This window comes from Lactuca saligna, chromosome 5, assembly GCF_052625555.1.
Source record: "Lactuca saligna cultivar CGN05327 chromosome 5, ASM5262555v1, whole genome shotgun sequence".
Classification (NCBI taxonomy): domain Eukaryota; kingdom Viridiplantae; phylum Streptophyta; class Magnoliopsida; order Asterales; family Asteraceae; genus Lactuca; species Lactuca saligna.
In genome coordinates, this window is record NC_136421.1 from 293,334,774 (window position 1) to 293,360,696 (window position 25,923).

General features: G+C 36.1%; 2 protein-coding genes across 2 annotated transcripts; both read left to right on the plus strand.

Annotated features, from left to right (window-relative positions):
- Positions 1-3,394: 3,394 nt before the first annotated feature.
- On the plus strand, positions 3,395-6,543 carry TOC75-III (translocon at the outer envelope membrane of chloroplasts 75-III). The gene is made up of 7 exons (XM_078996665.1): positions 3,395-4,590; positions 4,686-4,907; positions 4,995-5,102; positions 5,179-5,370; positions 5,450-5,698; positions 5,787-6,041; positions 6,121-6,543. Exons 1-7 carry the CDS (start codon positions 3,454-3,456, stop codon positions 6,358-6,360), a joined length of 2,403 nt encoding a protein of 800 aa, XP_078852791.1. The 5' UTR covers positions 3,395-3,453; the 3' UTR covers positions 6,361-6,543.
- A 1,768-nt stretch (positions 6,544-8,311) lies between these two features.
- LOC145048229 (transcription factor PCL1-like) lies at positions 8,312-9,627 on the plus strand. Its single transcript, XM_078996666.1, has one exon. The coding sequence runs from the start codon at positions 8,545-8,547 to the stop codon at positions 9,493-9,495; it is 951 nt and encodes a 316-aa protein (XP_078852792.1). The 5' UTR covers positions 8,312-8,544; the 3' UTR covers positions 9,496-9,627.
- The last annotated feature ends 16,296 nt before the right edge of the window (positions 9,628-25,923 follow it).

Genomic DNA, 25,923 nt, shown 5'->3' on the forward strand with positions numbered 1-25,923 from the left:
GAAAGCGGGCCAGGGAGAAGGCCCCACATGAATGCTCCGATTATTAGTCCCTCGCCGTGCCCTAGCACGTCGAGGGTTGCATTTGTGAACCGAGTAAAGTACTCCTTGACCGTCTCCCCCTCCTTTTGTTTACATCCGATTATGGAGTCAGAATCGCCTTTGTATCCGCGCAGCTGCATGAAGTTTGTTAAGAAAAGTATTTCGGTTGGCTAAAGTTGTAAATGCTTCCTGGTCGGAGTGTCTTTAACCACTTTCCAACATTTCCATCGAGTGTTGTAGGGAAATATGTACACCAAAAACGTTCATCAAGTTTGATGGATGTCATGGTCCATTCGTACATGTCGATGTGGCTATCCGGATCTGTGGTGTCGTTGTAGGTTTTGAGATTAGGTAGCTTGGCGGTATTGGGTATCTCATAGTCTAAGAGTTCCTTCACGAATGGTGAGGTTACACTTCTTGAGAGGGATTATTGGTTTGGGGTTTGTTGTGTATATTGGTAAGTGGGTTGTTGCATCGCCAAGTATGGTTATACTATCCTGTTGTTGAATGCTGCCAGGTTTGACGATGTCGGGTCGTAGAAGCTTTGTGGGTGGAATGAGATGGGGAGTTATTGGGCAATATGAGGTGGTTTGTGTTGTTGGAACGTAGGAGGCGGCTGTTGGGTTTTGAGCAATTTAACACTTCCTAAGTGTGCATGCAACCCTAATAAACCTTGGATCTATGTTTGTCTAAATACATGCAAAATAATAATTTTCCAAGGTTTATAACATATCTAACATGGCATGGGGAACATTTCAACATAAAAGAGTTAGAAGAGATTACATACCTTTTGATGATGAGTTTGGTTCTAAGGAGTTTGAGGGCCAAGCACCAATAGTGTGAATGCCTCAAATGGAATCACAACACCACAAACTCTTGGAAAACTTTGAGAGAGAATACACACTTGTATTTTCGGCCACACACATGCACACACACTAGTTCACTAGTTTTTCCTTAGGCTCCATTTCATGCTCCATAAGCATGCTTATATAGTGTGCATGGTTAGGGTGAAACCCTAATAACCCATGACCTTTCCTTTTCCAAGGATCCATGGGTTAAAAGCTCCATGGATCATCCATGGACTTCCATATAATCCTAGCCCATTAACAAAAGAGCATTATCCCACACTATATAAAATATAATAGCCCACAATTAATTAGTCTTCCTTTTAATCTCTAAATTAATTCATAATTAATTTAAGACTAAGACTAATTAAATAACATGACTCATATTAATATAACTTATAATATATTAATAAACATATGTGTATAACTCTCATAAAATTATCCATAAATAGTTTGGATGAGATGCAACCCAAATGGACCATGTCGGGTCGGGTCAAGTATATACCAAATAAGTTATGGACTTAGACACCTTATCCAACAGCGACATGGTGCCCACCGTAAATGTTATAAAGGGTGGCATCTGGAGTATGGTCTGTGGCCTGTTGGGTGTGCTACTTTGTTGGGACATCGATGTTTACAACGAGGATGGTGCTCCACTGGTGGTTTGAAATGTTATTGGTGGTAACATTTGCACAACTTGCCGTGGATTGTTAATTGTCTGGAACACCGGCTGCAAATGGGGTGTGTTGATGTTATTTTGTCCACCAGTGGGATGGAAAATCAGAGGTGTTATGCTACTAAAGATGGACAACATGTATTGGTTATGAGGTGTGTGTTGGGATTGTGTCGTCACTAATGACAGAGTTTGGCCGCTGGATGGCGGTACATCATTTGTGGTTATGATGCAGTCTGTCGGTGTCACGGGAGTGACAACTCGTTCTAATGATGTTATTGGTCGTATCTAGCTGTTCTGTTGCCCTGAGGGTCCACCGGCGGTTTCGTTCGTCATCCTGAAGGTGAACCAGAATGTGGTTTTATGTATCGTTTGTCACACAAACGGACGAAGCCAAATTATGCGACCTTAGTTCCGACCACCTGCTCTCGGATTGTTCACTGTGGTCGGAGGGCTCTACAAAGTCACAATAAAGAAGGCCGTTAGCCGTTTCCCAGGAGGAGGTCATGAGAAGACGCTCCGATGGTCAAGTAATTGGTAGATATCTGGCTGAGAGTGATGAGTATTTAGAGAGATTACTTACTTCTCAAGGTAGGGCAGAGGCCCTTTTATACTAAGGATCCATCCTATTCCGTACGGGGAACAGACATGGGCGGATTTAGGGGGGTTCCAGGGTGGCACCGGCAACCCCTAAATTTTCCGACCGCAGTGGAAAAATTTTCGAATTTTTTTAAAATTTTTATTTTTTCTACTATCGTGCAACCTCTAATCTTCCCGTGCAACCCCTACTATGAAATCCTGCGTCCGCCCCTGGGAACAGGGACTGCAGTTCCGACATGATTCGCTCCTCTGATTGGCTCATCGTGTGCCCTGATGTGTCAGGGCCAACGATTGGCTCAGGCGCTAGTGTCCTGGGCGTATTCTTTATCGCATGGAGCCGTTGCATTTGTCATGTAGCAAGGATGCTCTTGGCGAGGCCGAACTTCTTGTGCGGACGTTCAACCTTGAGGGAATGCCTGCGTGCTAGAGCTCTTACTGAGATATCCAAGCCGAGCCTGGCTGAGTTAACTGGGGGATCATTCGACCTGACGATCCCGTTTCTGGCCCGCGCTAGGAGACACGTCATCACTAATCATCAAATAAATTCTATTGAGCATTCTATTCAAACACATTATAATTGTTATAATAATATGATTTTTTTTAATATAATATTTAAAATATTACTTATCATTAGTTAATAAAAACAAATTAGAGAGCTTTCTAGGTCAGCGTAATCCTACCTAAACCATTTTGATTGATGGTAAGGTTATACGGAATGAAATACATTTTTTGAATGTAAGATGATATGGAAGGGGTATTACGCATGAGTTGGAGGGAAATCCACCCCTGCATATTGGTGCTGTGAGTTTTTGTGAGTCTATCTACGGAGCATGCCAATCGCTTTCTTAGTCACTCTCTCTGTATCTCTATCTTCTTTCTTTTTTTCCCTCTGCCTCATTCATTTCTTGCTCCCTAAACACCATTTCCGAATCCTAGTAGCTTAAATGTGAAATGATACGACATATCTTCACACATAAATGCATTGTGATATATTCGGTTTAGCCTAAATAGTCCAGCCATTGCATTATAAGTTTTGACTGAACGTGATAAGAATGTGGGATCGTTTATACATGTGTATATTGTTTTGTAACCCTATAAATAAAATATATAATGACGAAAATAAGTACTTTTTGAATAGTTTTGTGGTTTAAAAATTTATTTTAGACATAGCACAGGGGGCAAACATGTGCTTTTCAAATTCCATTACAAATAAATCGTAAATCTCGTCCGATTCAAGGGAGAAGTCTGTACTCACCAACTCACCCATAAACCCCTTCTCTCTCACTCTTATCTCCAATGGCGTCCTTCGCCGCCGGCGCGGGGCAATTTCTCAGCCTCCATCAAACTCGCACCCGTCCAAAACTACACTGTACTCCATCCTCTGCCTCTATTACAACCAACACTATCAGATGCCAACAAATTTCGTCTCAAAACCCTAACAAACCCTTAAAAACCCGGCCCTCAAAACCCCCCGTGCTTTCTGTTAAGAATCTAGCCATCTCCGCCGCGGCTGGTGTTTTATTTCATGTAGCGTTCAAGAGTTCTTCCCTCTTCGGTTTCGGCGGTGGAGGAGGTGGCGGTGGAGCCAGTGGAGGCGGTGGAGGTGGAGGTGGTGGAGGTGGAGGTGGGTTTTGGAAGAGGCTGCTGTCTCCTGTTGCTAATGCAGATGAAAATCAATCTCCAGAATGGGATGTTCATGGTTTACCATCTGATATCATTGTTCCATTGAACAAACTCAGTGGATTTAAAAAGTACAAGTTATCTGCGATCGAGTTTCTTGACAGAGTTAAATCTGCCGTTGTAGGTTCAGAGGATTCGTTTTTTGAAATGGTTTCTCTTAGGGCTGGTGGCGTTTACACCAAAGCTCAGCTTCAGAAGGAGCTTGAAACCCTAGCTACTTGTGGTATGTTTGAAAAAGTGGATTTAGAAGCGAAGACCAACCCCGATGGAACCGTTGGTTTAACCGTATCATTTACGGAATCCACTTGGGAAGAGGCTGAGTACTTCAAGTGTATCAATGTGGGGTTAATGGCGCAATCAAAAGCTGTTGAAGCAGAAGAGAACATGACTGAGAAAGAGAAGGTCGATTATATGCGGAACCAGGAAAGAGATTATCGGCGAAGAATGGAGAGGGCAAGGCCATGTATGTTGCCATCTACAGTCCATAGAGAAATCGTGAAGATATTGGGGCAAGGGAATGTGAGTGCTCGGATGTTGCAAAACATTCGTGATAGGGTTCAGAAATGGTATCACGATGAAGGGTATGCTTGTGCTCAGGTTGTGAATTTTGGGAATTTGAACACGAACGAAGTTGTTTGTGAGGTGGTTGAGGGTGATATTACAAGGGTTGTGATTCAATTCCAAGATAAACTTGGAAATGTATGTGAAGGGAACACCCAAACTGGAGTAGTGAGGAGAGAACTACCTAAGCAGGTAACTCTAACCATCGATTTTGTCCACTATATGTTTGTATATCATGATCTTTTTCATTCATTTATCCGTTCTTGATGTGGTCATGTCATTTACAGCTTCAAAAGGGGAATGTTTTCAACATTGAAGCCGGGAAACAAGCATTGAGGAATATTAACTCCTTATCTTTGTTTTCAAATATCGAAGTCAATCCACGACCTGATGAGAAGAACGAGGGAGGGATTATTGTTGAGATTAAGCTTAAAGAACTTGAACAAAAATCAGCCGAAGTCAGTACTGAATGGAGTATTGTTCCTGGACGTGGAGGTCGCCCTACTTTGGTATACTACATTCTATTACTTTATCATTCAATTCTGTGATTTCAAACTTCCTATATCAAATACCCTTTTTGTTATGCATTGTTTTAGGCTTCAATCCAGCCTGGTGGAACTGTTTCTTTTGAACATCGGAACATCAAGGGGCTTAATAGATCAATTCTTGGCTCTGTTACCACAAGTAACTTTCTTAATCCTCAGGTGATTTCTCCTTAGTCTTGTTAATGATCTCACCATTTTGTCAAGAACATTGGTAACCCTATGGTTTTGTTTGCAGGATGATCTTGCTTTCAAGCTGGAGTATGTGCATCCTTACTTAGATGGTGTAACAAATTCCCGAAACCGTACTTTGCGTACAAGCTGCTTCAACAGCAGAAAGCTGAGTCCAGTGTTCACAGGTGGGCCAGGAGTAGATGAGGTTCCTCCTATATGGGTTGACCGAACTGGTGTTAAAACCAATATCACTGAGGTAAATGTAAATCATATATATAATATTCATTATTATGTTAAATTTTGAATTATGTTGATAAATTTGTTGTTTTGACCAGAATTTCACTCGTCAAAGCAAGTTTACATATGGGATTGTAATGGAAGAGATAACAACACGCGATGAAAGCAGTCATATTTCTTCAAATGGGCAGAGGGTATTGCCGAGTGGTGGCATTAGTGCAGATGGGCCTCCAACAACACTGAGTGGAACGGGTATTGACCGAATGGTATTTGCACAAGCAAATATCACAAGGGACAACACCAAGTTTGTAAATGGAGCAATTGTTGGGGAGAGGAATGTATTTCAGGTGAGTGTAATATTGGGATTTGGGATTTTTGTTGTTGCATTATTATTATTATTATTATAATTGTAATATTGGGATTTGGGAATTGTAGGTTGATCAAGGGCTGGGAATTGGAACTAAGTTCCCGATTTTTAATAGACATCAGCTGACAATGACAAGATTCATCCAATTGATGAAAGTGGAAGAAGGTGCTGGAAAATCCCCACCACCTGTGCTTGTTCTTCATGGTCATTATGGGGGATGTGTAGGAGACCTTCCAAGTTATGATGCCTTCACTCTTGGAGGACCTTACTCTGTTAGAGGTTACAACATGGGAGAGATTGCTGCTGCTAGAAATATCCTTGAGGTTTCTTATCTTATCTTACGTTTCATTTTCTTTCCAGTTAAATAAGAAATGGGCATTGATTTGTATAATTGCATTACAGGTTGCTGCTGAGCTACGCATACCAGTGAGGAACACACATGTATACTTATTTGCAGAGCATGGGAATGATTTGGGGAGTTCAAAGGATGTGAAGGGAAACCCAACAGAGGTGTACAGGAGAATGGGTCAGGGATCCTCATATGGTGTTGGAGCCAAGCTTGGTTTGGTACGTGCAGAGTATGCTGTTGACCACAATTCGGGGACTGGTGCCTTGTTTTTCAGGTTTGGAGAGAGATTTTGATTTTGGTTTTTATACGGTTTTTGCAAGTTGGATTTTGGGTCGATCTAATGTTGGAACTTGGAACTTGAGTGCTATGTGTAGAAAATTCGTGATTTTGTTTCATGGACTTATTTGAGAATTGAGATGTACTTATTAATACTTTACTATTACATTCAACAAACACCCCCAGGGGTAAATTGTGTTTGGTGTGGTCTGAGTTTTTATTTTAGTTGTGGGTAACTGGGTATGGTTCTCGAATATGTCTCGTGTAACAAATGCAACTAAAGGTAAATTTATACCACCTCTTATGCTCTTTGAAGTTGGTTTGTGATGGAATGGGATCATGGGATTGGAATCGGCTGTTTAATTACATAATATGATAATAAGTTTGACTATGGAAATTCAAGTCCAAGATGATGCTTGGTTATGTGTTTGAATGTTTCCATCTAGGTATTAGGAATTGCGCAAAAATAAATTCTGTGATATAACTTGAAATATATGATTAAATCACATGTTTATTAATTTTCTGAAAAATACAATTGTCTTGTCAAATTGAAGTGTATTATTCCATATTAGAAAGGGATTATGGCGTGAGAGTAAAAGCCGTAACGACTTTCAACCTTGTTTATATTCATAAGGGTAAAATGTGAAAAATTTCAAATAATTCATGGGTAAATCAAACACAAAAGTGAATAAAAACTTTAATGACCCCGCATACATATAGGGTTTGTGGTCCCTTTGTGATTTTGTTGAACTAATTTATATTCCAATTAGGGGGTTGTGTTTCTTAAGAATTGGAAAAATAAAAAGGAAATTTCTTATGTTATGATTTTCGGGGTTGTAAGGGATTAGTTTCCTCCTATCCATCATCATGATCATCCCTATCAAATTGAATGCAACTCTAAAAATGTTCAACCGACTCTCCATGTGGAATTATATCACCATCATCAATCAAAATCATTAGTTTTGTCTTATCATTCGCATATTCATCAATATCAACATTAAGGTTAGTGTGAATAACAATCTTACCTTTAGACATATAATCATCTCCATGTATAGGGTCATTGTAAGAAGTAACATGGTTGTTTGTCATAGGTAATAAATTACAATTTTGGTTATTTCTAGTACCGGAAGAACTATTTTCAGAATGATTTTCCCTGGGAAATTGATTAGTACTACTTTCTATAGCATTCTTAACCACAAACAATTGTACTGTGTTGGAATGCATAGTAGTAACAAAACTAAGAAAATATCTGACATCACTATAGTCAAGAATCCGCATAACTATATATGATCCAGGACATTGAAAAGATAGACGAATTTGATTAGTGTGTAACCTGGACTTGGAAGTAACCAACGTAACTAACTCAACAAAGTTGATATCATTGTTTATATCTATACCAAATCATGTGGAATCCGGAGCAAGATACTACATACATCCGTTGATACACTGTCATTTCCCTCCACTAGAAACTGGAACTCGGAAGAAACCCATATATGTATTCATTCCGGAACGTTTATGGGAAGTATCGAACACACAAATATATTAAAAACACAAATGTATTGTATATTTGGAAGAAAAAACATATAAAACTCTAAGTCTGACTCTTAGGAACACCACTTCGGAATGTACGGTCGTTCCAGACTTCAGTCTGGAATACACTTTTTTAGGCCGGAAGGTACGTAGTGTTAGATTCTGGATCTTATCCCTACCAACCGACACCAACTCCGAAACAAAATCATAAATATTCTAGAATATCGTATTCCAAATCAAGTGGTTATTTAAAAAAAAAAAAAAAAGAATTGTTGATTATTTTATTAAAATAGTTGTTTATAACTAGACAATTTTCCTATAATAAAAGTTGTATTATAATGAGAAGCTATCGCATCGTATGGCAGAGGATTGTTCTACCACCGTCCAGATCGACGGCAAAGCTCTATCTAATCCACAATTCACTCGAACACAGAAAAATATATTCTAAAGAATCCACCAAGCCAATTAGCCAAAAATATCCAAAGTCGGTACTTTTCTCTTCACTTTTCCTTCCCGAAGTGGACTTTAACAATAAATAATTCCGCATCCTATCAAATATCTCGCAACAGTTGATTGGGATCCAGCTTCTTCCTCTCTAATCTTCATAATTGTCGTCAAGGGTTGGATGTTTCTCCAAAAATCCTTTTACTTGTAAAATTTTGTATAGCTTTATGGCAGAGGAAGTGAGAATTACAGGCTACGATGTCGATGTCGATGTCGGTGGCGGCGCCGAGCATGACGGTCGAGTTCTGGAGTGGGAGGCAGGATTGCCGAACATAGATGATCTGATGCCATTATCACAGTCGATGACCTCTGTTGATTTCTTGTCGGCGTTCAGCATCTCGCCGGAGCCTTACCGGAGTATGTTTGACGTCAATCGTGCAACTCAGAACACGATTTCAAATCTCCGGGGGGAGTTGGAACAGCAGTCGTTGAACAAATTGAATAGTTTGAAGTCGTTTGGTGATGATAAAGGAGATGAGATGGTTGTGGAAGGCGACGAAACCACCGACCTAACCCGCGGTGCTTCGGATTTGCAGAAATTACAGAGAGTCGATGATGGCGGTGGAGCTGGAGAGGAAATCGCCTCCGCGTTGCTAGCGGATGATGATTCTTCGGCTAGGGCATCGAAGCGACCTCGTTTGGCCTGGACGCCTCAATTACATAAGCGATTCGTTGATGTTGTAGCGCATTTGGGCGTGAAGAACGCCGTCCCCAAAACTATTATGCAGTGGATGAATGTTGAAGGATTGACGCGTGAGAACGTCGCGAGTCATCTTCAGAAGTACAGGCTATATCTGAAGAGGATGCATATCCAAGGTCCTTCGTCTTCGGATCACCTTTTCGCTTCAACTCCGGTTCCTCAGAACTTACACGAATCCGGCGCCGGTGGTACTGGTAATGGGCATCATCATGCTCCAGGGGCTATTCCGATGCATTACCACTCACAGATGGTTTCCATGCCTTATCCATCACCGCAGATGGATCCTAATTTTGCAGGTGGTGATGGTGGAGGTGCTTACCACCATGGGTTTGAGTCCCATTCGTATCCATATAACATGACATCGCAGCAGAGAGACTGGTCAGCCTATCAGCATCGTATGACTTCTAACGATAAATAGAAATTCTGTACTCGTTGGAGATTATCCAAGCAATGGTTTGATGAGCTTCTTCTTTTTTTAATCCCTTTTTGTGTATACTTAAATGAATATTGAATCAATCCTTCCTTCATCTATGTGATTCTTAACCAATAATCTAAGTGTTCCTTGATGTTTTTAAAATTGATGAATTCTGTATGAGGGTCTTTTAAGTATACCACGATTAATTAAGTCTGATAAAAGTTTTGGAGGTTCTAATTTATCTATCTCATGTGATTTGACTGATTTCATATCTATCTTGTATGTGTCTATGTGTTCTTGTTCTTTTGAAGCTGTTAACAAACAAACTGGTATACTGATTTCTTGAACTCAGACAGATTGATAGTGAGTGATTCAATGGGACCATCTTGATAGTTGTGCTACTTGGCAAGTAGGTCCTTTTGTCTTGGTGTGTTGTTTGTCAAACTTTTCATTGTAGATCTTTTTGCTAGTTGTTCAAGCATCAAGATAGAGATGTATGTGTCTGCATGTTTATCTTGTAGATGATTTTGAAGACATTCCTTTATGGAATTTAGGGACGAATTTCTTTGTTCTTATCTCCATGTGCTCATGACAAAAATACAGGTCGATAACTATATTAATGATTTAATGCATGACATTGTGGACATATTATACAGTCATTTTTTACTTACACCGGGTTTGGACTGAAACCGGGGATGTAAACCGAATCAATAACCCAATGTATATTCATGCTTGACACGTGTTTGATTTTGACTTTGATTTGAGAATTAGAACACCTTGAAGGATATTCAAAATTGACCACTAGAAATGTGAGTATGTCGTTACCACCTTTTTCTACATTTATGAGAATGACAACGGTATACGTTTATGAGAATGACAACTAGAAATGTGAGTATGTCCTTACGAAATACATTTATGAGGATGACAACTTATGAGAATCTCATAACAACTCTATACGAAATGAAGAGTTTTGGATTTTAGACGAGCATATTTATATAATATTTTTATTTCAAAGTGATCAAGGCTTGTTTAACATATAGTTTTTAAAAACTCTAGCTTTTACCTTTTAAGAAAATTGAAAAAGGAAACGTCATTTGAAAACTTCTAGCTTTTACTTTTGGGAAATCTGCGAAAAAGTCCCAATATTTTAGCCTAATTTACGATTTAGTCCCATATTGAATTTTGTTTACAAAAAAGGACAGATTACCGGCTAAAACTTCGGATTAACCCTTCGTGGCTGGTTTCACAGATTTAGCCGGTATCTTGTCTTTTTTCGTTAATTAATCCAAATTTTGGGCTTTTTCATTAATTAATCAAAATTTTAGGGTTTTTTCATTATTTATTACCAATAAACCAAAATATTTGGACTTTTCTGAAGATTACCTTTAAACTAATATATATTATATGATCTAATTTAATATGTACTATTCCATATCTTCTTTCTTATGCTCTTCTAGGCTCACCGTGTGTTTTTATCGGTGTCGTCAAACCCAACAACGAAAATCTCACTCACAAGCCTCGTTAACTCCATCAATTTTCCAAAATTATATATTCACAACTCTATGATCATCTTTCAATCTCCAAATAAAGAATGGAGAAAATCCTTGTTGATTACGTGGATGTCCCTATTACCTAACCATGTCTTAAACCGTGGTTCCAACACATGGATGTTCCTATTAGCTAACCATGAATTGAATCCTACTTCGAACCCATACACTATTCACATTGTCCATAGTGTTGTTCACAACAAAATACGAATCCCACATGGTTTAACCACTGATACCTTGGCTTAAGTCTTACATAACCCTTGTTTCCTTACAATAGGGCTTAAAAACCATGAAGAATGAACCATTAAGCTTAAAAAACACAACATAGGTAAAAAAAACCAACTCGATATTATGTACTGAAAACCATGAAGAATGTTAACTCTAATTTAAAAAAAAAATGTCAACAAGCTATCCATCATAAACTATTAAAATATTAATTTGGTATACCTACGAGCTACGGTTCCAACACTCGGATGTTCCTATTACCTAACCATGACTCGAACCTTATTTCGAACCTATACACTAATGGCATTGTCCATAGTTTTATTAACAATAAAATACAAATCCCACATGGTTTAACCACTGATACCTTGGCTCAAGTCTTACTTGACCCTTGTTTCCTTACAATAGGTGTAACATCCCCACTCCCAGGTATAATATTTAATTAATTTGTATTCTTGTTGTCTTATCAACTTGATGAGTTAGAGGCCCCAACTCACCAAGTAGAGAGTGTTAATGGTCGTGTAATTTCTAGAGTCTACTCAACGAGTTGGAGGACCCCAACTCGACGAGTAGGAGCTGAGTTTGAAAACCCTAATTTTCAGGGTTGTGTCCTATTTAAAGGACCTTAAGCCTTCATTTCCGCCTCCCTTGTCATCTTAACACTCTGAGAGAAACCCTAATTAAGCTATATGCTTGTAGGAGAGAAATAGGGGATAATATTGCATATTGTAGTGCATTTTTTGGAAGAAGATTGAGGAGAAAAAGGCTTGGGACGAGAAGGAGCTCTTGGATCCATCAATAAGATTGTGTTCCGATCTTTATCAAAAACTTCATCATTTATTGGTTTTTGTCTTGCCAAAAACTAATGCATTCTGGAAGCCGCAAATAGACTAAAATGTAATAATGACAATTGTTGTGATGTTACGTTTAAGTCATAATGACAATTGGTGTGATATTACAATAATTGTCATTATTACGTTTTAGTCTATTTGGGGCTTCCAAAATGCTTTACTTTTTGACAAAAAAAACCAATAAAGGATGAACCATATGGGATTCATCTTATGTTGGGGCTTCTATAGTGTTGTAAGGAAACAAGGGTCAAGTAAGACTTGAGCCAATGTATCAGTGGTTAAACATGTGAGATTCGTCTTCTATTGTTAACAACACTATGGACAACGCCATTAGTGTATGGGTTCAAGTCATGGTTAGGTAATCGGAACATCCAAGTGTTGGAACCACGGTTTAAGTCATGGTCAAATAATAGGGACATCCACGTAATCAACAAGGATTTTCTCCATTCTTTATTTGGAGATTGAAAGATGATCATAGAGTTGTGAATATATAATTTTGGAAAATTGATGGAGTTAACGAGGCTTGTGAGTGAGATTTTTGTTGTTGGGTTTGACGACACCGATAAAAACACACAGTGAGCCTAGAAGAGCATAAGAAAGAAGATATGGAACAGTACATATTAAATTAGATCATATAATATAATATATATTAGTTTAAAGGTAATCTTCAAAAAAGTCCAAATATTTTGGTTTATTGGTAATAAATAATGAAAAAGCCCTAAAATTTTGATTAATTAATGAAAAAGCCCCAAAATTTGGATTAATTAACGAAAAAAGACGAGATACCGGCTAAATCTGTGAAACCGGCCACGAATGGCTAATCCAAAGTTTTAGCCGGTAATCTGTCCTTTTTTGTAAACAAAATTTAATTTGGGACTAAATCGTAAACTGACCTAAAATATTGGGATTTTTTCGCAGATTTCCCTTTACTTTTTAAGAAAATTGAAAAAGAAAAGGTCTTCTCATTTTTAGCTATAACAAAAAGTTTTAAATCCACAAGTTATTTCAAAAACTATTTGACAAAAAGTTATTTATAATTTTTCAAATTTACTTGATTATTTTTTCAGATCAATGGTGTGTTTTAATAAGTCTTTTTGTCTTCTAATTATTTTTGTTGAACATTCATATACAAATAAAATTTACAGTTGATAGTTATAGGATTCCAATTAGTTTTGACAAACATGCTCTCTAAAACTATGCTCTAAAAGTATTGCTTTTATTTAAATTGTGCTTATTACCTTTAATGTTTAAATAACTACAAGGAAGATAACGAAGTTTAAAACTTCATTGGTTGTTCGCTCCCACCTGACACTATAATTTATTAATAGATCCATCAAACTCCTCCATAACTCGTCTTGTTATGCATATATATTATAATTACAACATAAGTACATGACATCTTATCAAAAATGTATATAAACATGTTAAACTATAACAAGATTTATACGAAAACTACACTAAGTTGTCTGTTCTCATGATTAATTCAAAAGTTAATTATTTTACTCACAAAATGTCTTATGATGGGCCAAAAATAACCCCTAAATTTAGTCGTCCTTCAAGCTCCGACAATGAGCTTGGGACGATGCTTGAAATGTTGAAGAACGTTGTATTGGCTAGAAAAATAGAGGTTGAAAAGATGAAAGCAACTTCAAAGCGAATTGGTCAAGACAGACTGAATATTCTAGTTGTGATCGAAGAAAATACAGATAACTAATATGAAAGGTAGATAAGAAATGTTGAGCGTAGAAAGACAGCTTTTTGAAGCCTTGTGAATTATAAAACTTGAGCAAAAAATGAGTTGACAGAGAGAAATCAAAATTCTCATATCATTTCCTGAATTTCAGTTCAAAAAGGTTGTTGCTATGTGATATTGTATGCATGATCATATTTAACGAAATCTATGCACATATTTTAAGGTTTTCATTATGAGTTATTGTAGGAGTATGGTGTTAGTTGGCTAGATTTATTGAGAAAGTTGGTCGATTTTTATATCTCATAACATATTATAAATAGATGGCAAATAAACTTTTTTTTACAACTCACAAAAAAAAAAAAAAAACTCTATTCACTCACACCTAATAGAAACAACTAGTCTAAAATGTCTTCATGTCTCTTTGGAATCCTTGCTAAACTTTAACCTCATTTGAAGAAGAGAGTGAATGCAAATACCAAAAGATGTGTGATATTATCAGGCCGAGTCTTCAATGGGGAAGTAAAATATGTAGAACTAGTGTTGCGTGATAAAAAAAAAACTCGAGTAAACTAACTTCATTCTTACATCACGTGGAGAGTGATATATTCTTCAAACAGAAATGGATCGATTGTGAGAAAACTAATACATATGTATTGATCTCTTTTTAAGGTGCAACGTCCCGAAAATACTAACTTATTTTTTCAATTTTAAACCATCAATTCCATACAATCATTTGTTAAAAACCAATCAGAATAAACTGTATTTTTCAAACATCAAAGTATACAATAACAATCAATGTGGAAAAGCCACCAGGGGATGCTGTGTAGTCAAACCGGACCCTTCCCTTTGAAACTGGAAGTACCTAAAAATGTATAAACCACAAAACTGTAAGCACAAAGCTTAGTGAGTTTCCAAAAATACCACATACCATAAAAAGGATAGAGAATGTTATGGGCTACCCAAAGTGTTACTGTCATGAGCCAATCATAGTCTTTTCTTGCCATACCAAGAACCAAATCCTGGTCTTACGTACAAGTGCCAAGAGCTATCTCCTCGTATTCCATGCAAGCATCACAAAGACAACTAGCATCCTACATATATTTTTCGGGGCCAGACCATGGTCTTGCATACAATTGCCAGGTGCCACCACCTAGTCTTTCATACATGTTCCATGAGCCACCACCTGATCTTCCATGAAAGTATCACATAGACTACTAGCATCTTATATTGTATAGTGAGGAGACTCAGCTTGCCGATGCAATCCACAACTAACAGCTCTCATAGCCAACGAATGAGGGCTAAACACCTCCTAGTAAAACCATAAACGGTAAACCCTAAGTCTACCTTCTAAAAAAAGAAATTTGATCAAAAGTCAAACCATACCAAAAGTCAACGGTCAACGTCAAGGTCAATAATTAGCATCAGCAAGCCTCCATGTCGTGTAACAGCCCAAAAATACAGATAAATTTTTTGTATTAAATTCATTCAATTCATAAGAAATTGATATCAAAATATTCTAAAGAGTAATATTGCATCGTGTTATCAAAGTACAAATCTCAAAATCACTAAGTGCAGAAAAACATAGAGTGATGCGGTGTGATCAAGTCGGGCCCTTCCTCTTCGAACCAGAAGTACCTGAAACATAAACTGAAAACTGTAAGCACAAAGCTTAGTGAGTTCCCCCAAAATACCATACCAAAAAAATATACTACCAAGCATATTTGGGTGCTGGCCTACCCCTTCGGTGTGACATCCACCAAAACTCAGCTCAGTACTCATCTAGAACCTCGTCATTTCCTTGTGTGCACTTAACTTGGCTCTAGAGTTACAAGTTGAACTAGGTTCACAACTTAATAGATCCCTCAGAACAAATAGTGTACCTTAGCTTGTGTTGAACAATCACAATGATATGTGAATGAACCAACTGAGTGGTAAAGTGCCAAAGTCGAACCTTAAGTCTAAACACAAAACTATGTACGGGAAACCATAACCCAAGGGTAAGTTAGCAACCCTAAAAATTTCCATATTGGAAAAATCTATTGCTTAACAAGGTTAAGTATTCTAAGATAATATGAACAAAATTAAATCATCATATAAACCAACTATAAAGTTGATGACAAATTCATATAATTCATGATTCGAAATGTGAACCAAAAGTAAAATCCAAGGATATCAAAATCTTACAACCACATATTATGAACCCTTGTTACAATTGTTGAAATATGAGAAATTGATTTTTATAAAAATTAAATCATAGGTTATCATTTTCTAAATTAATTCAATAAATATAAGTTTATAACTTATTACCAAATGTAAGTATTTCAACAAAACCCAACAATTAAAACCTTAGGAGATTATGATAATGTATTAGTTTTTATAAAATTTAAAGCCTAGATTTATAAAAATTCAAGGAAGACTTTTATTATTTGATCAAATATCAATAAAAATACCCCCCTTCTCTCTCTCTCTCTCTCTTAAAATCTTGGCCATTAGGCCTTTCCCTCTCCCTATGCCTTAAAATTATCATTACACCTCATTTGAACCACCTACATACTCCATCTCACACTCCTTCTCCAAGAAAACTCTTCCACTTCCAAAACCTCTCCTACACCTCATAAAATCCTCCAATCTCTGCCTTAATTTAGGATTTATGAAGATCTTGAAGTGTTCTTGCTTCTCTCAAGATCAAAACCAAGGTAAACAACACAATCCTTCCTCACAGTTTTATGATTTTACTTCCTCTTCTCCACAGTTCTTCTTTACTTTTCGGATTCTATGCCCTTCTATGGCTAGAAATCCTTATTTTTCCTCTTGGTGTTTGTAGATTCTCACCATAACACAATACATGTGTTTGAGATGGTGAAAATTCGGGATCAAACCCATGCAAAGAGTGAAAAGATGCACATATGTTCATATGCTTTCAAAAATCGAGTGTCACATCTTCTTCTTCATTTCTTTTGTGTTCTTACATGACAAAAAGCATTTAAACCATTTCTAGTACATCTTGGATGCTCATTCACTCCATGCATGTGCTAGAAATTGGATTTGTGGTGCAATCCTAGTGTAAGATTTGGTGGTTTCAAGGAGTTCTCTATCACATGAATGAAACACCCACTTTGGGGCCTTGGAATAACCCTAAATCCATGACTTGGATGTATGAACCTAAAAGTTTCATATTCTTCTGTAAAAACTAGTTTATTGTTATTTATTTTCGACCATAAAAGAAATATACACGCTTTCTTTGTGAAACTGACCTTTAGGGAGCACTATAACCAACCAAGGATGACATGCATTCTGTCAGAATATTTTGTTCAACTTTGAAATTATCATTACACCTCATTTGAACCACCTACACACTCCATCTCACACTCCTTCTCCAAGAAAACTCTTCCACTTCCAAAACCTCTCCTACACCTCATAAAATCCTCCATTATCTGCCCTAATTTAGGATTTATGAAGATCTTGAAGTGTTCTTGCTTGTCTCAAGATCAAAACCAAGGTAAACAACACAATCCTTCCTCATAGTTTTACGATTTTACTTCCACTTCTCCATAGTTCTTCTTTACTTTTCGGATTCTATGCCCTTCTATGGCTAGAAATCCTTATTTTTCCTCTTGGTGTTTGTATATTCTCACCATAACACAATACATGTGTTTGATATGGTGAAAATCCGGGATCAAACCCATGCAAAGAGTGAAAAGATGCACATATGTTCATATGATTTCAAAAATCGAGTGTCACATCTTCATCTTTACATGAAAAAAAGCATTTAAACCATTTCTAGTACATCTTGAATGCTCATTCACTCCATGCATGTCCTACAAACTGGATTTATGGTGCAATCCTAGTGTAAGATTTGGAGGGTTGAAGGAGTTCTCTATCACATGAATGAAACACCCACTTTGGGGACTTGGAATAACCCTAAATCTATGACTTGGATTTATGAACCTAAAATTTTTATATTCTTCTGTAAAATGTAGTTTGTTGTTATTTATTTTCTACCATAAAAGATATATACACGTTGTCTTTGTGAAAGTGACCTTTATGGAGGACTAAAAGCAACCAAGTATGACATGCATTCTGTCAGAATATTTTGTTCAGCGTTGAACGGGAACAACTCACTCATTAGAAAACTAAATCACGATATTCTTTTTCTGAGGTCTAGTTACTTGAGTTAACTTTCGAATCCAGTTGGTCTTATTGTAAAACATTATAAATTTGATTTTAGACAATTTTTATAAAACAGTTGCGCAAACATAACGTTTTCTGTGATCATTAGTTTTGCTTTACATGATCAAGGGTCTTAAAACCCACCTTAAATCTAGGGAAAAATATTTTAGAAACTTAACATATCCAAAGAATGGTGTCTAAAATTTTTCTAGGTTAAAACCACACAAAATTTTCTATACAAATTCGTAAACCTTAAGCTACATCTAGAAATCATGCATTATATTGTGCTACATTGCCTAACTTGTTGGGGTTGAATACCCCTGTTTAGCTTCTATATATATTTCAAGAAAATTATTTTATGAAATTTTATATATACAAGTGATGATCTGTAAAACCCCATTGACTAAAACCAATTCCTTATTTTTCTATAAAAATAATGATTTAATTTCTATAAATTCAAAATAATCATTTTCAGAAGAGATAAAAATCTGAAAATTTGTAGTAGTAATGTATCCACAGAATAAGAAATCCATCTATATTTTCAGATGATTTTGACACTTTTTGATATTTTATCCATATTTTTCATTAAATTTGAGCATGAACTTACAAATTTGGGTCATTGAACTCAAAGAACCTAAACATTATTTTTCTCAACCTTAGGAACATTTTAGGAGCCTGTAAAGAATTTTAGAAACTGTTTACTATTTATTTTGAATTTTATCCATTATTTGGGCTTTAATTTACAAAAAAATATCAAATAACCTTAAAAAATGTTTACAAAATTTCTGGAAACTAATGCCCTTTGTTAGAACCATAAAACTAATTTTTGTAATTTTCATAATTTATTTCCATGCCTTTGTAAAAATTTGAACACAATGCAATATGAACTAATGTTATCGATAATGAATCGTACACACTTTGGGCACTTTTACGACATCACTAGTTGGATATAGCTTAGTGAATTATATCTCACTAAAACTATTTGTTCCATAGGACGCTAGTAGAAATCACACTCGTCAACATCAAACCGCGAAGCCCGAGCCTAGGGATGTTGATTGGGTAAAATTTTCGGGTTTCGGGTAATTCGGGTTTTTCATATAAAAAAATTTACCCGTTACCCTACCCAAATTAAATTCGGGTAATTCGGGTATGGGTGATTCGGGTAATGGGTCGGGTAAGAGTAATTTGGGTATTACCCGATTTTTAAATTTTTTAATGGCACCTAAAAATAAATGTAATGAAATAAGTATGTTGTGCTAAACTTTGAACATTGAGATTTTTTACTCAATTATATGTGAGATATCAAGTATTCTTTCCAAACTTTCGATATTGGGTTGAATTCTTTATTGTTTTTTTCTATTTTTCTTGTGGAACTTTATCATTGGTTGGGTTGTCAACTTCAATCGTCTCATCTTCTACTTCAATATAGTCATCCATAGGTAACGAATACCAATGAAGAGCAGATAAGGTACGAGGGTTTTTTGACGTGGGGAAAATAGAACGAGCCTCAACCAGGGAAATTGGGATTTGGGAATTGGGAGGGTTAGATAAACTCATAAAGGGACATTATTTCTTATATATACTTTGGGTAATCGAGTATACCCGAAACCCAAACAACTTACCCTTTACACGACCCGAAAAAAATTCGGGTTACCTACTTACCCGAAAAAATTAACCCGATACCCGATACCTGAAAAAATCGGATGGGTAATTCGGGTAACGTGTATTTTTTGATAGGGCTACCCGAGCCACAAACTTTCCATTGTGAGTATTCACAACCCCTATTTTACATTTTAATGTTTCGGGGTGGAAAACATGCTACAATTTCTATGAACATTATTTTATGAGCTTGTGTTATGAACTTAATGATGTGAAATTTGTTGTATGAACCTTTTATTATGAACTTGTACTAGGAATTTGGTGTTATGAACTTGTATGTTAAGTCCCTGGAGAACTGATACAACCTATTAACTCATATTTGAGCCGATGGTCTTATGGATAACACTATTTGGGGTCGACAACCCCCACTCGCTCGGAACCGCGAGTGCATATTGATGGGTTTTATGCATAATAAACAATCCTACGTGCTCATACAAACCCTAATGCTTGGATCTAGGTTTCTCTATTGTACATGCTTTGAATCTAAGAATTCCAAACCTAGATCTATCATATATAATTCGAAATTATCATAAAGAAAATAGATCTAAGTGTTTTACCTATTTCAAGTAGCTTGAAAACCTTGTAATCTTCTTGATCTTGAGCTTAGAGTCACAATTGTAACTCCTCTAATGGTTCACAAACCCCACAAGCAAGAAGGAAATATAAGAGAGGGAGAGAGGTGCTAAAATCGGCCCTAGGGTTCTCTTAGAAGCATGTGTAGCCGATCTCTATAGCCTAGGGGTCTTATTTATACTTGCAGGCTGGTAGGGTTTCAGTCTAAACCCTAATGGACAGCTTAACCACCAAGCAGCCCAAGGAACCTTCTGGAATAAGGCCTTGGACGAAAATATGATGGATCCCCATCATAATTTCGTTCCCCCTTAAGTCCATAAGGTTTCTTTAGCCCAAAACTTAACTATCATACATTTGATAGTTTATACCCCTTTATTTAATTAATCTCTTTTAGTCACCAAATTAATTCCTAATTAATTTATGACCAATACTAATTAAATAAGTATGATTTCTCCTTTAATATATTATTCTAATAATATATTAATAAACCATAATATTCCCTCTTTCTCCTTAAATTACCTTGTCAAGTTGCTTTGGTGAAGGCAACCCAAAAGGACCATGCACAACCGGATCAAGTACATACCAAATATAGTTACGGGCTTAGACACTATTCCAACAGTCTCCCACTTGGATAAGTCTAGTAACTATATCTCACATATGACTTCAGAATTCGATTGGCAATCGTTGCTCTTATACTTCGCTGTCAACTCTGATCAGCTTGTCCTTCAGATAAGGGATCGTATAATCCTCTGTTCTAGATATCGTGCTGACAGTACTTATTGTCCAACAGTTATTTCTTGATCTCTGATTTGTTCGACATAGAATTTAATTGAACACATCAACTTCATTCTGACCGGGTCCGACACATAAGTCAAACCAAATCAACAAGTGGCCAATATATCACTTTTATTCTCATATAATAAAAGGAACATATCAACTTCGACTCATATACATCTATTACTTACTAATTGAATCATGCACAATAATGTGTTTTATAACATCAAGTTATTGATGCGTTTACACATCATCAATGCATAACTAACTAGCAAACAACAACCATATCTCTAAGTTTTTAAGACTATATGATATTATCGCTTTGCGATCACTTTAGGTACAACACAACGACGTGATACCAGCAAACACGAGTTTATTCCAATGCTCAAATCAAATTCATAAGCACTCATGAAATTTACAGCAAACCTTTGCTATGTCCAAAACCTTTCAGACAGTCTACAAACAATTCATGACAGTCTTCATTCACATCTACTACCAAAACATGAACGACTGTGGACCGTTTGAATAATCTTATTATTCAGGAAGTCAAAACATGCAAAATTGAAACAATAGATAAATAACCAACATAAGATAGTAACTTTACTTATAAATAACACAACTTTATTTATTCATCAAATGTCAAGTACAAACTATCTATTACACATTTCATATCTAATCTAAACTTATATCTGATGGGTTTTAGCCATAAGAACATCCTATGTGCTCATACAAACCCTAATGCTTATATCTAGGTTTCTCTATTGTACATGCAATTTATCCAAGACTATAAACCCTATATCTAGCATATGATAATCAATACAACATATAATTAGGGTTTAGATCATACCTTAATTGTTATGTAGCAATAACAATTACAAATCCTCCTTATAATGACTCTAGAAAGCTTAGAGTCACAAATGTCACTCCTCTAATGGTTCACAAACACCAAGAGCAAAAGGATGAAGAACAAGGAGAGTGGGGGCTGCCCAAAATCGTCCAAAACCCTAGAGGATCTCATCATCACGTTTTTGGGCTTAAGGGTGCTATTTATACATGTAGGCTATTAGGGTTTTAAACTAGGAAACCCTAATCTGACTGCTTAAGCCCTAAGCAGCCCATGGATTCCTTTCTCAAAGGCCTTGGACGATTTCTAATGGGTTTCCACATAGATTTCGTCCAACCTTATAAGGTAATCCATAGCCCAATTGCAATTATCTTATAATTACAATTCCAGTCCCTTAAGTTTAATTAATCTCTTTTAGCCAAAAATTAATTATCAATTAATTCTTGACTAATATTAATTAAACAATATGATTTCTCCTCTAATATATTATTCTCATAATATATTAATAAATCATAATTAATCCTCTCTCTCCATAATTCATCCTATCAAGTTGCTTTGGTGAAGGCAACCCAAAAGGACCATGCACCATCGGGTCAAGTACATACCAAAATAGTTATGGACTTAGACACTAATCCAACAGTCTCCCACTTGGATAAGTCTAATAACTATTCTGCGTATGACTTCAGATCCTGATCTGCAATCGTAGCTTTCCAAAGCCGTTGTCAACTCTGATCCTATCAGATACGCGTGTTCTTTAGATAAGGGATCATATATTCCTCCATTCTAGATATCGTAAGACATGAATTCTAATCATTCTCTCTATACTATTTCCCGACTTCCGATTTATGACGACCGACTAATTGAACAAATCAAATTAGCCCTAGCCCGGCCGAGCATTTACGTTTGTCATCACTAAATCATCGAGGGGCCCAAAGATATCGCTTTTATCCTACTTTGGATAAAAGGAATGGATAAACTTTGACTCAATGTTCGCTTGCACTCACTTACCGAATTACATGCAACAATATGTTTTATGACACCAAGTTACTGGTGCGTTTACATATTATCAATGTGCAACCGATTTGCAAGATACAACTCACACATCTCGGTTTCAAGAATATAAGATGTTATCGTCTCACCAATCACTGGTGATAAAATCCATGAAGTGATCCAAGTGAGCGTGGGTTTAATCCAATGCTCAAATCATATTCATAAGCACTCATGAACGTTGCAACAAACATTTGCTTATGTCTAATACTCTTTAGACAATCCACACACCAATTCACGACAGTCTTCATTCATATCTACTTCCAACATATGAATGACTGTGGCCTGTTCGAATAATTTTACTGTTCTCAACCAATTAAATTATTCAGGAAGTCAAAACATGCAAAGTGAAACACAAGAATAATACTAATCCCATATGGCCTCAAACCTTTTGAGTATAAATAAAACACCTTTCGATTACTCATTATTTGTTGTTTCGGGTAATCAACTTCTTACTTGAATTATTACTACACTTGTCCCATGCTCTTAGAATGCACACAATGCTTACTTATGGTTCTTACTTTGTGAAATAGATCAAATGAACACATTTCCAATCATACTCATTTCACAACTCCTAATCCTTTTCACAAGTGATAGAATATCAAATTCTTGTCACTTATAGAATATGTTAGATTCTAACATTTTATGCAATGATCCTTTCGTAATGTCACTGCACTAAAGTCACAATGACTATTGCCAATAAAATTACAAAGTCCTCTATCAGATATTGTTACAAGACAATTCCATAGATGTGATGTCTCTCACTCAAAGTACATTTCTTTGAATATCCTTTTGCATAAAGTTTCTAATCTAGACATAGATTCTCAATATCTAACTCCCAGTATGGAAACCTTTCCATACTTACCATATGACAACTTATTCTTAATAGAATCTTATCTATTCATAATAATGTCGATATACTCCATCCAATACTATACTTCCAACTACGCACAAGCGACCAATCCTCGACGAACTTTGGATTGTCCTTTGATAGTTGTTTAATTATCTTAGTCAAAACTGATTCTTTTCCTTTTTCCCTCTAAATGCGCTAGACATTTGGAAAATTTTAGAATGGTCAAATATTATAGCATTTGCAATCGATCCTATACCCGAAGCGTATGGGACACGATTCATAATGTCTTACATAAAGATTTGATACTTTATCAATCTTCTACCATAATATTCTCTGTACTATGTTCTCATAATTCGAATTATGAAGAGGAATCTCGTAATCATAATCGAAATTTAAGAACACACTATGTATCCTTGACTAATTTTATTAACATTCCACTACCTAAGCCTTTAGTTTTGAAATGAAGCATAATATTCTCTCCCTTAATTATAGCAAAACAACTATTCAACCCTTACAACTTTGCAAAGTATGACTCTTGTTTTTGTATAATTAATATTGCTAACTTGCAATACTTGCCTTAATAATCATACAATCATAACATTTATGCTCCCACTATCATGATGATTATTATAAACATAACACTTATGCTCCCACTAGCTTTGACATGTATTTAGAAAACAGCTTAACTTCCAGAAAACTTATTGAATTTCTTAAGTTCATGTTTCTAATACCTAATGCTATGATAACCCTTTATCAAGGCTTCTCAAACTTATACACCTTTGCCTAAGATAACTCATATGTGTGTCTAAACAATTAAGACTAATTGCCAAATCTCACAATTCGAATCATGGAAAGGGATACTGTAACCATAATCGAATTCGAGAATACAATTTTGCAATTGCTGTCTTCTTAAAATCTCTCTTAGTGAAAGCATTTCCTCACAGTCATTTTCATGAAGGAGGGAATCTTATGAAACTTAGATTTAATGGTGTATGTGTGTGTTCCTATCCATGTGAATTTGTCAAAACCAAAGTTTGCGACAATCCAAACTCATATGGACCGAACATTCTCAATCTTGATTTCTTGCCTTATGGTAACACGACTGCCCACCATGTCTTCCAAGCAGTTAAACAGCTCACCCTTTCCTGTCAATGTACTTTTCATTGATTAAGGTCCTTTCCTTTTATGCACTCAAATGAGAACTCATAGAGCTCACATGCATAATTAACTCAACTGGAATGGCACAGAAACAAAATAACGTCAACACGATAGGTTATAAACCTCAAGTCGTGTGCTAGTGATGTTAGATAAGGTTTATTTTGATTTGTTCTTGAAACCTTTCAAGACAATTAAGACTCCCACTGACTCCTTGACATATAAGATTCTCTTGTCAATAAATATTACTCGACAAACAAATATTCAAGAGTTAGTGTAGCTTTTATCAAGACAAAACACTTCACAAAATTGATCCTAGTTGGTCTTTGTCCTATCCAAGACATCACAACTTTCCACATTTGGTGAATGTTATAAACCTTCTTAAGACTTGTCACTCAATGTCACAATCTTAGCTCCAAGACTTGTTTTGGAACGAAGTATGATTGACTTCTTGATTTAACCATTTTTCAATTCTTGATTCCTCTTCTTAGACATACAATTGCACTAAGACTCACTTAGAGGATCAATTGAGATATGATTCTTAATCATTAAGACCTATCATAAAACATAATAAAAGATAATCTCCCTTCTTCTTAGAATAGAGAAACTTTTATCTTTCTGCCTACTTGATTCTTCTTATTCGTTCTACTTATTGATTCAAACTTTTACAATCAATTCAGAATTACACTTAATCTTATAAGTGTAATCATATTTGCTAGACTTTTAGTAAATCATGACGAATATCTTTGTTACTCTTGTGGTGGACTTGATCAACACATAACCTTGTGTACTCGATCTCCTAGTCCTTCATTTGACACTTTGTCAACGAATTAGTCTAATTTCCAAATGTGAAAGTTTATTCATTCATCATACAGTTCTTGTTGTACGATTCCAAATCTCTATCCAATAGAAACTTGGGCGATGAGAAACTTTCCCTATTTGGTAAATTCTTGACATTTCAACAAACAACATAATTAAGAATCATATCCATTTGTTGTAAATATACGAACATCAATTTTCATAACGATTTCATTGCAAGGAAA

Bases quoted from the DNA above. Each gene is read 5' to 3' on its own strand.
- TOC75-III (XM_078996665.1), top strand. From the start codon at position 3,454: ATGGCGTCCTTCGCCGCCGGCGCGGGGCAATTTCTCAGCCTCCATCAA. The intron at 5,103-5,178 runs GTGATTTCTCCT...TTTTGTTTGCAG, and splicing joins GTAACTTTCTTAATCCTCAG to GATGATCTTGCTTTCAAGCT. The intron at 5,699-5,786 runs GTGAGTGTAATA...TGGGAATTGTAG, and splicing joins GGGAGAGGAATGTATTTCAG to GTTGATCAAGGGCTGGGAAT.
- LOC145048229 (XM_078996666.1), top strand. From the start codon at position 8,545: ATGGCAGAGGAAGTGAGAATTACAGGCTACGATGTCGATGTCGATGTC.